The sequence below is a fragment of the Grammomys surdaster genome, unplaced genomic scaffold (genome assembly GCF_004785775.1).
Source record: "Grammomys surdaster isolate TR1022 unplaced genomic scaffold, NIH_TR_1.0 126185, whole genome shotgun sequence".
NCBI lineage: Eukaryota > Metazoa > Chordata > Mammalia > Rodentia > Muridae > Grammomys > Grammomys surdaster.
In genome coordinates, this window is record NW_021620991.1 from 6,364,209 (window position 1) to 6,375,959 (window position 11,751).

At 41.0% G+C, this 11,751-nt stretch overlaps 1 protein-coding gene across 1 annotated transcript in view; it reads left to right on the forward strand.

The window, feature by feature from the left end:
• Positions 1-238: 238 nt before the first annotated feature.
• Positions 239-11,751, forward strand: part of Kif1b (kinesin family member 1B) — a 124,722-nt gene continuing 113,209 nt past the window's right edge. Inside the window, exon 1 of the mRNA XM_028757800.1 lies at positions 239-365. Coding sequence (XP_028613633.1) covers positions 239-365 — 127 coding nt within the window. The remainder of the gene's footprint in view (positions 366-11,751) is intronic.

The following is an 11,751-nucleotide window of genomic DNA, read 5'->3' on the forward strand; positions in this document are numbered from 1 at the left end:
CGGCCTGCCGGTCCCCTGCAGTGCCCTGCACCAGCCCTCCGCTTCCCCGGGGCTGCCAGGCCCCGCTCTGTCCGCGGGCCAGCAGATCCGTCGCTGTCCCGCCGTATGTGCGCACATTGCAGCTCTGAGGGAGCCGGCCCTGCCCGGCTTGAAGCCAGCCGATCTCTTCCCCCTTCTGCTCCCCCACCCCCCCCCCCCCACTGTGGTTGGCATCAGGATTCCGACTGGGAATGTGGCAATGCCCCTGAGCCCGATGAAGGTAGGAAAGGGCATCCGCCAGAGCGGAGGGCGCAAGGGCTGGACGGAGGAAGCTATGCAGAGGGAGGGGGCTCGTTGGATGCTGGCCAGCTGGGAGGAAGGCTGGTGTGGGCTCGACGTTGAGCCGACCAGGATTACTCTGGCAGCCATATTGGGAGGATGATCTGACAAATCCTTTAGGAGCCAAGTCCGGTTGCTGGAAGGCACCGAGTGACAGCCCTGGCAGCTTTCAGGGTGACTGGCCGCACCAGAAGCCAAGTTGTGGGGGTTGGGAGGCCGCTCGGCGCAAGCTAGTCATTGTTCATGCAACGCAAACCCTCACTGACTGTAAATGCAAAATTGAGCTCCAAAATCACTTTTTCTCTTTGGTGAATTGCTATATGAACCCCCAGGGTAAACTGGCTTGAAGATTCCGTTCTCGTTGGGGTGAAATTCTGTGTTTCTGTACTTATCACGGATATCCATTGCTGTTTTGGCCCTCGAAGGCCTGTTGATGCCTTTGCTGTGTGAAGGCCACTGTACCATATTGGAGGCTCTCGGCGTATTGCGTGGCGTGCATAGATTTGCATAGTATCTCAACCTGCAGAGATTAGGTAAACTGGAATATTCTGGTAGCAGAGAAGACTTGCAGCAGTATCTCTGAGGATGCAGGTTGTCATCTTTGTGGAATCTGGATGTAGCCTAAATTAGATTGTCAACAGATCTCTTGCTTATGTAGCTCTCCAAGCAGCTGTTCTGCCAACACCAAGCTTGCTGCTTTGTGTCATGGTGTGCCTGGCTTAACCCAGAGAAAAGTGGTGTTCGGCTTTGAATAACTGTTTAAAAGTGATATTATAGTGGATATTTGCTTTAAAGGTTGGCATTTTGTGGATTTGGCTTAGTCATAACCAAATTTTAGCTTGCGTTCTCATTTGAGAAGTGTGGTAGTTGGTATTGATTATGAAGTAATTGAAGTTGTTAATGTTCTGTTTGAGGAGAGGCTTTGAAGATGACCCATCTTGATGTCTTAAAGTAGATTTAGAAGTGATCAATAACTGGCTTCAGAGTGAGCCTGTAAATGTGTTTTCCTATATTTTGATCGTGCACAGGACCCGGAGAGATGGCATGGCTCCTGCCTTCTTTATGCCCTTTAAACTTCATTTATTATATATATTTGTTTTTGGCAGTGGGTGGAGCTGGAGCTCTAACTCAGGTCTTAGACGTGTTAGACATTTTAATTATCTGTTTACTTAAGAATAACTACAAAAACAAATTCCAATGTTTTTCTATTTCTAAGAAAAAATCAACACACTATTTTTTTGTAATTTTTATCGTTAAGCAACCTCAATAAACTTTCAACGGACTAATTTTTTTTTTAATTTGTTTATTTTTTGTGTATGAGTGTTTTGCTTAGGTGTATGTGTATGTGCACGATGTGCTTTTCTGGTGCCCTCTAAGGAGAGATGAGGGTTGGACCTGGAGTGACAGGTGATTGTGAGCCACTACACGAGTGCTGGGGACTGAACCAGGATCCTCTTCAAGAGCAAAAAGTGCTTTTAACTGCTGAGCTGTTTCTCTAGACTAAAGTTAGTGGGTTTTGCAATACATTAATATTCAAGAAATGCAGAATGTTTGTTTTATGATTTCACATCAAAATAATAAATAGCTTTAAGTACATGTAAAGAACCGAGATTAAACATAATTTAAGCTTTTGAAAAATTAGGCCTGATTATGAATCTGAAATGGAGGAAAGATTTCTTGATTCTGCATAGGTCTTCGCTGTTGAATATTTTCTAGAATTTCTCCAATTAAATACAGTTTTTAAGGCATATGACAGACTGTTTTCCAAGACCAGATATGAATACGTTTTCTTTTTTTCTACTAAATTAGTGCAGGGAATAAATTATTGCCCAAGAAAAGTCTGTCAACAGTTTCAAAGGCCAAAGCTTTCTAGCCTTTTTTTTTTTTCTCTGCTTTGGTCTTCTTTGTACAAAATAAAGGACAACAATGACTCCTTGCTGCCTTGTTTGTAAACCCCTTCCCAGGCTACTCACTGTGACAAGTCTTTCCCAAGAGTGAGCATATCCCTTTGGTCTTGTAAATTGATGTGATACAATTCACAGTGCCCTGAAGTTAAAGATGTATTGTTCCAATTTCACAGTGTTCTCTTTGAAAGAGGTCTTGTTTGAACAGATAGTAGTAGACTAGGGAACTTCATAAGAGAATGAATAAATATGTATACTTCTAGAAGCTTTATTTTGGTGCAGGATAGAAGACATTAAACAGATGTCGCTGTGATAGGAGAAGTGTGTAGAAGGGGTCTTGGACTGCCGAGAGGTTGTTTTGTTTTTGTTAAGAGCTCAGTGACTGGTTTGTTCTCATAGTGGTTAGGAGTTAATCTGACCCATAGAGAGAGTCAGGTCTTTATCCTCAGATACTGTAAGGCCTACCATTTGTTCTCAAACTCCTCCTTTTCTCATTGCAGGTAACGTACTCCCTTTACTTCTAATGCAGTTAGTGTACTGCTGCTTGTTCTGTGAAGGCATCTGTGATTTTCATCAGCCTTTCTTCTCTCTCATGCTGTATAATATTAATGGTTTTATGATTATTTATGGCTGCATATGAGATGCAGGTTAAAAGACTAAAATCAGTGCTTGCTTTGGTGGCACATATACTCAAAGACTAAAAGCATCTCTCAGATACAAAACCTTCTTTTGGTTGGGGGAGCTGAGGACTGAACTTGTTAGTTAGGCAAGTGCTCTACTAAATCCCCAGTCCCATAAAGCTTTTCAGTTTAATTTTACATTTCAAACATGTCCTGTCGTTTACAGCAGAGCTTGTCATTCAGTTATATAGTCTTCTGTCACTTTCCCCTTTGGTAACTTGGGTACCTTTTGGCTTAGTTCTCCCTCACATTCAAATTCTGTTGTTATTTTTGTGTTGCTAGGCACTGGACCCTGGGCTTTGAGTATGCTGAGCTAGGGAATCTACTCCTGAGCTAAGGCTCTAGCCTCATATAGATTTTTCACATCATCTTGGCAGATGTCAGCGACTATAAATAAACAGTAGCAGCAGCAATGAGAAAGGTATTGAACTCATATTGAGCAGTTTCTGTATGTCAGGCTCTTCTGTAAGCACATTTATTAACCTAATTCATAGACAGCCATGCCAAGTAGATGCTGTTACAGTTCTTTCTCATGTGAAGAATCCAAAGCATGCTAAACTTTCCGACCATGAGTAGATCTAGGTGAGTAACCACTGTACTGAACTTCTTTAAAAACTACCCTTCCCTTAAAATTCCTTTACTTCTCAAGCACTGGCTGGGTTCTTTTCTGGTCACTGTTGTGTCACATCTTCTAACATGTCATCACGTTCAGGTCTCGAGTTTAGAGTTCTCACTTCTGTAGTCTCTTTGCTTGTGCATTCGATGTTGAGTCCCTAGGCTCTTCGTCTCTCTGTTACCTATACTGGGATGTCTGGGGTTCGTTGCTCCAGCTTTTTTCTTAGATATCAACATTTGCCGTTTTAAGTTCTTTACTCTGCTGAAGGGCCACTAGACATATGCCAGCTTGAGCCATTCATATGATCTCTACATTCCGTTCTCACTCTGCTTCATGGAGAAGCCTCACATAGGGCTGGGGATGGGTGCCACCAGCAGTATGAAGCCCCTCAGTTTGACTTTGATGTTTGCTGAAGCAGGTCTGCTATGTCCTCTCAGGATGTTCACAGTGGCTTGATCTTCCACTGCCTCTGCTTAGCAGAAAATGTATCTACCACCTCATAGGGAAAAAAGGCATGAGCTCTTTCAACCTCCCCTTCCCCTTTACAAACCTCCCTGGCCTACTTTCCTCGCCTCTAGCCTGAGGAAGGTTATCCTCCCTGACTTCAGCTAATCCTTGGCTTGTGCTGTGTATCACTGGCTCCTAATCTTTCGGGATTTGCTTTATTGGATGCTCCTCTTTCTCCTTCACTGACTTTTCCCCACTGCTCCTTGAACATGCCTGGCAAGTTCTACCTTAGGACTCACGCTCTGTCTTTAGCCTGGATTGTTCTTTTTCTCTAATCTGCTTGGCTAACTCTTGCACCTCTTTCAGATTTTTGCTTGAATCTTACCACTCAACACAGCCTCCCCTGACTGAGATGCATAGCTATATACCACTTTGCTTCTTGGTTTTACTTCCCTTCCCTCAAGTACATTCATAGTGGCCCACTACATTAAATGCCTCCTTCTCCCAATAGAATGAACGTTTCTCCAGGGCAAGGATTCCCTAGAGTGTGTGTGCAACATGTTAAATAAAGCACACAGGAGCACACAACTTTTCTATTAAAAATAAAGTGATAAGACGACAGTCCCTTCTTCATTCCTGTCCCCTTTCTCTAACTTATTACAGCCAGTGTAAGTGGCTCTAGTGTCCCCTATTTTGATATTGTTCTTTTTCAGGTTTCCAGTCTTTATTGCTAGGAGGCGAAGGGGGAGCAGCATGCACATTTTATATCACTGCTCTGCAAGTGTCTCTCACTTAACTTGCTCTGTCCTTGAACTTTGGCCTGCTTTTGCTTTGTGGGGCTGGTTTCAGTCTCCTGGGTCCCCTGTGTTCCTGTCCATGTACACAGCTATCTAGCTCATTAATACAGAGTTTTGTATACATTTTAAAGGCTTGTTGTATTGTTTGGTTTTGGTTTTAAGAACTAGCACTTGGATTGTATAATATACATTCCAGTTAAAATAAATAGTAAAATAAGCCATTACGAGAAATTTTTGTTTATACTTTATAATCCTTACTGCCTTTGGAAAGTATTTGAGCAAATTACTTTAAGCTCCACATATAATGAGACTATTAAAATATAAGTAAACAAAACTCTTGTGTACAGAGATATAACTAAAAATACAGCTTGCCTGGACTAATATGGTTATTTAAGTTTAATTCAGAAATTAACGCAAAAGGGAAAAGATAAATCACAGTTTTTAATCTGGCAAAAGAAAGTTAATGGCTTGTCAAGAGAACTTTTTCTGATGCTAAATTTGAAAGTGGATCAGGTGTTATTGCATGCCTGTAAGCCCATAACTCAGAAGCCTGAGGTAGGAGGAGGTAAACCTGGATTGCATAGACTCTATTTGAAAAAACAAAACAAAATTCTAAAGACAGTCTAAGGGGACGGTATTGAGACATCCTGGTACAAGATGTGTGTGCTAAGTGTTAGATCTCTTTAAAAATGGTTGCATTGTCGCATACCTTCAATCCCAGCACTTGCAAGGCAGAGAGGCAGATCGCTGTGAGTTTGAGGCCAGCCTGGTCTACATAGCGAGCTTCTGGACAGCCTACATAGACCTTGTCTCAAAAACAACAACCAAACAATCCTCTTAAAAACTGATTTACGGGCTGGCAAGATGGCTCTGTGGAGGATGCTTGTCACTAAGCCTGATGACTTGAGTCTTCTGCAAGTTGTCCTCTGACCATTACACACACAAATATAAAAAACAAAATATTAAAAAGTGAATTAAGACTATGTCTTTTCGAGGCCAGCCTGGTCTACAGAGTGAGTTCCAGGACAGCCAGGGCTACACAGAGAAACCCTGTCTTGAAACCCCCCCCAAAAAAAAAGTGAATTAAATATAAAAAAAGATAATGAGGGTGGACTCAAATTGTTTAAAATCATACACTGTATTGAATTTGGTTCTTAGCATCTACTCTGGATGGCTCACAACTACCTATAACTCCAGCTGCGAGGGATTGAACACCTTTTACTGGACTCAAGTAACTGAACTCACATTTCACATACCCCCAGAAACACACACACACACAGACAAACACACACAAATAAATGTAAAATGCTTAAAAAAATCTAAAATCACTTGCTTTTAAGCTAGGAATATGTATTATAACTAAACTGTTTTCAATGAAGAATATAATCATTTGCATTTAGAAGACTTTATTACAAGCTGATGATGCGTGGGTGCCTCCCTTAAACCCCCAGACTGGGGCTAGAATCCAGGGCTCTGTGCATATTTGACAAGCACTCTGCATACAACTGGGCTGCATCTCTAACTCCTGATTCTTGAGGCATTTCTTGATTTCTGAGGGAAAAAAAAAAAGCCATGTCAGCAGTGCAAAGAAGGGTTTTTGATCTCAAAGTTGCAGAGGCAAGAGGATATATGTCTGGTAAATCTAAAAAACGTATCAGATTATTTTAGACAATAGTTAAAAGAAAACAGCTGGAGAGCCTGTCTGAGCCTGTCCAGCCACACTGGAAATTGAAAATCTGATCTGTTAGAGACTGTTCCTGTGTCGTCTGATTCTTGGCATTGAGTTAGGATGTGAAAAGCAACATTTCTGACACATGATTTAGTTTGTACTTTTATAGAATGACCAGAAAATCAAAGACCAAAAATACACACCTTTTCTTTTCTGCATCTCCTTCTCTCTCTCTTTCTCTCTGTCTTCTCCACCTCCCCCACATTCTTACGTATTGGGGCCATTTTACAGGTATATCCGTGGTCCTAAAACTTGTTTTGCCTTTATTAAGGTTATTAGATAGAGAAATGCATGCATGTTTTATAGAAATAAATTATTTATAGTCTCTCTTTTTTAAGGTTTTATTTTTTTATACATATATATGAGTGCTCTATCTGCATGTACACCTGTATGCCAGAAGAGGGCATCAGATCCTCCTGTAGATGGTTGTGAGTCACCATGTGGGTGCTGGAAATTGAACTTAGGACCTCTGGAAGAACACAGTGCTTTTAACTGCTGAACCATCTCTCCAAAATAAAATAAAATAAAATAATAAATAAACAAACAAATAAATAAATAAATAAATAAATAAAAATTTCTCTTTTTTAAAAAAGAATTATTTATTTGTTTGTTTGTTTATTTCATGCATATGAGTACACCATAGCTGTCTTCAGACATATCAGACAAGGGCATCAGATCCCATTACAGATGGTTGTGAGCCACCATGTGGTTGCTGGGAATTGAACTCAGGACCTCTGGAAGAATAGTCAGTGCTCTTAACCGCTGAGCCATCTCTCCAGCCCCTTAAAAATTTCTTGATGCCAAATTGTTGTTCTAGAAAGCTGAGCTAGTAATAGTTTCTTTTTTGAAATAAAAATTATTTTAGTATAATGAACTTAAAGTAACTAGATTAAGGTAGCTACTGAAACAAATACCTGCCCAGTCCAAAACTTAATGCTTCTCAGGGAATTTCGCAAATTTGTTTTAGATTTACTTATTTTATTAGTTTTATGTGTACAGTTATTAGTTTTATGTGTACAGATGTGCACCATATGGTGCTTGGTACCCATGGAAATCAGAAGAGGTGTGGGGTCTTCTGGACTGTAGTAACAGACAACTGTGAACCTCTGTCTGCATGTGGAGAATCAAACCTGGGTCCTCTACAAGGGCAACAAGTGCTTTTAACTGCTGAGCCTCTCTTCAGTCTCTTTCAATGACCTTCTCTTCAATAGTGATTTTAAAAGACTATTTATTGGTTAAAATATGTGCCTTTCAAACAAATTAGTTAATTTAAATTTTCTTTTTAATGTGTATGGGTGTTTGTTTTGTCTGCATGTTTGGGTACCATGCCTATGCAGTACCTATGCAGGCCAGAAGAGGGCATTGGATTTGCCCCTGGGATTGGAGTTACATGATAATGAACCAGCATGTGGGTGCTGGGGATTGAACTCAGAACCTCTGGAAGAATAACCAATGTTCTTAACTACTGAGCCATCTCTCCAGCCCCTAATCTGTGTTCTAGGAATATATATCTTACATGTTTTCTATAGAAAAACGGTTATGACAAAAAATAAATTAGCCCCAAATACATCAAAACAGCTTGGCTTAATAGTTTGGTTTTCTATTGCTGTGGTAAAGACCTCTAATGAAAGCCACTTGGGTTGGAAAGGATTCTTTGGCTCACATCACATCGCCAGGGGAGACCAAGGCAGGAGCTCAAGGCAGGCACTTGGAACTGAAGGAGAAACACAGCTGGCTTGCTTTACTGCTTGTTCTTTTAGCTTTCTTATACAACACAGGGCCACCTGTCCAGGGGTGACACTGCCCACAGTAAGCTGAGCCCTTCCCACATCAATCGCCTATGAGGAAAATGCTCCACAGGCTTGCCCACAGCTGCCCCACAGGCTTGCCCACAGCTGGGTCTTACGGTGTTTTCTCATCTGAGGGCTTCTCTTCTCAGGTGACTCTGTGTCAAGTTGACAGAAGACTAGCTAACAGAAGACATGGTATTATTCATAATAAATATTATTCATTTCTATTTCTTCACTTTGCAAAATAATCAGTTTGTTTTCTCTTTACTCCTAATAATCTATGTTGCCTCTGAGAGCAAATGGAAATCTTATAAGAGCTAAGATAAGCAGGCAAAATTTGAGAAATACTCAATTAATAAACTTCAATTTTTCCTCCTTAGACAGAGTTTCTCTGTATAATAGCCCTGACTGTCCTGGTCTTTGTAGACCAGGCTGGCCTCAAACTTACAGAGACCTCCTTGCCTCTGCCCCACAAGTGCTGGGATTAAAGGTGTGTGCCACTATGCCCAGCAAACTTCAGTGTTTTATTGTCTCTTTATATTTATTTATTTATTTATTTATTTGTTTGTTTGTTTGTTTGTTTTTCGAGACAGGGTTTCTCTGTGTAGTCCTGGCTGTCCTGGAACTCACTCTGTAGACCAGGCTAGCCTCAAACTCAGAAATCCACCTGCCTCTGCCTCCTAAGTGCTGGGATTAAAGGCGTGCGCCACCACTGCCCATTATTGTCTCTTTAATGTTAGTGAATGCTTCTGGAATTTTTGCTCCAGTCTGTTTTCCTAATTCCTGTAACTATGCCGTAGACTGGGTATACTTAGAGTTGTTACCTGTCCAGCTGCTTTTCTTGTGTATTGTGTGCATGCATGTGTGTTTATGTGTTTGCTGTGCATTTATGTGGAGACCAAAGAACAATCTTACAAGTGGTTTTTCAGTAGTCATTCACTGTTTTTTGAGACAAGGTCTTTCATTGGCCTGAAGTTTATGATGAGCTTGGTTGGCTGGCCAGCAAGCAGCCACAGTTCCTTATGGCTCTGCTCCCTGGCTCTGGGACTGGAACATGTTTTGTTTTTGAGCAAGGGTCTCACTATGTAGTCTTGGCTGGCTTGGAACTCACTCCATAGATCAGACCATACAGATCTCTCTGACCCTGCTCTCTGAGTGCTGGGATACAAGTTGTGAACCATCACACCTGGCAAGTTTTGAAGTTGTAATTCTCTGGTAGACATCTGTTATAGAAGACTATAGTTATAGGTAATTTTTGCAGTAACTTTTTTATAGTTCACTTAAGTATAATTTCAATTATGGAACCGAAGACAGTCTGTTTTATCACAGAGTTAAATTAAAAAGTATGTGCTTTTTTATATTTTTGCTTGTTCATATTGTTGTGGGAAAGTTTTTTTCCCTCACTTAATTGCATTTTGCGGGAAAATAAAATTTAAATGCATATATTATTGGATGGGGATGTAGCTCAGTTGGTGAAGTGCTGTCTAGTGTGCTTGAAGCCCTGGATCTGATCCACCTCAGAGGTGTAGTGTGTACACCTTTTCCATACTTACAACGTTGGAGCAGGAGGATCAGATGTTTGAAGAAGGGAAGGAGAGAGGGGGATACAAATATATTGCTTCCCCAATCAAAAAGGAATTTGATGATTAACTAAGGGATACGGTAGGAATGGAAAGGAATTTTATAGCTGGAAGCTACATAATTTCATGGCTGGTTAGATGGATAGAGGAGACAAGCTAGTATTTGGGTGAGAGGTATTTGGGCCTTGTTTGTGTGAGGTTGAATGAAATGTGGGCAGAAGCCAGCTGCAAAATGATGGTGTGAGGATGTTAGAGAGACTCCTGGTTTAGTTCATAGGTGCAAGCCTTTTGTGCCATAAGCTGAGAAGAGCATTCAGTGTTTGTTTTTTATTTCTAAATCTAAAGTTTTGAGTAATTTACTAGCTCCTAGGTAGAAGACAAAAAGAAAAACTCTTGAAAACAAACAAACCTTTTTTTAAAAATCTAAGTATTCAAAATAACTGCCAACATTTTAGCAATCTTCTTCTTTTTAATTCCTGGTTATCTAAAAAAATCTTTTTTACAGCTTTTCTTGACTGAAAATCAATGCTTTTGGTTGATAAGTGATATCTTTTCTATAATTTCCTTCTCCCTAGTTTTACTGTTTGAAACAATTGGGTGACTTGTTTAGAATTCCTTCCCCTATTCTGGATTTGGATAACATGCTTGTGTTACCACTGAGCACTACATTATTTGGTCTATTGAGCAGCTGTGAAAGTCCCTGAGAGTGGGTGAGTGGAGGGGTCGGGCTAGAATAGGGATTGTGTCCTTCGACCTTGGTTTTAGAGTCTTAGAAATGAGAGGGACATGAAAGTCCTACCTTAGGAAGGTTGATTTGATTTGGGGCTGGACTCCTGCTTCAAGCATGAGTGCCTGAGGTCTGATATGTAACTCCCGGCCTCATAGGCCTATGACTAGTGCTGCAGGGGGAGGATACAGAGACAGGAGGATTGCTGGGGCTCACTGGCCTGCCAGCTTAGCTGAAAGACTGATGTCCCATTCTGTAGATCCTGTCTCCAGGACTGTGATAGAGCAGGACTCTCATCTTCCTCTGGGCTTCATCTCCCACAGATTGTCCTCTGACACACAAACTAAGTTTAAAACAAAAATCCAGTACTTGGTGCCTACCTTAAAACTGTTGAATACTGGCCAGTGGCTATTTTATGGTTATTGCTTTTTAGTTCTGTTTTGTGCAACCCTGCTAAAGGACTGTTGGATCAAAACTGAAAGCTCAAAAGAGCAGTTCCTTTGTTTTGAGAATCCTAGGCATGGAGTAGGGTACAGATTGGGGAATGAGAGGTTGGCAGGGCCTGAAATCTTAGCATTTGGGAAGTCGAGGCAGACAGGATGGAGAATTCGATCCAGCTTTGGCTATATAGTGAACCTTATTTCCAAAAGAGCCCAAGGGAGAAGGCAGGAGAATTGACAGACAGCTAGTTGGGGAGATAACAAACTAATTGTTAGCTATCGTAAGAGTTAGAATGATGATTACATATCAAAGTCCTGGGGAAACTGAAATGTTGCTGTGATCTTTCTTTTCTTTCCTTCCTTCCTTCCCTTTCCATTCCTGCCTCCCCTACTGTATATATGTACTGATGTGTGTGTGTGTGTGTGTGATCTACCCAGTGACTGAATTTAGGACCACCGAGTTAATCTCCGGCACTTTTTTAAAATGTTATTATGAGACAAGGTTTTATTGGGTCAAGTCTAGGTTGCTGTTGAACTAGCAAACCTTATGGTTTAGTTTTCCGTGTTGATATAATTACAGACACGTGTTACCACACCCACATTTAACTATGTTTTTTATGTAGCTCTTCTCTCAGTGCTGCATTCTTTGTGTGTGTGTGTGTGTGTGTGTGTAAGAGAGAGAGAGAGAGAGAGAGAGAGAGAGAGAGAGAGAGAGAGAGAGAG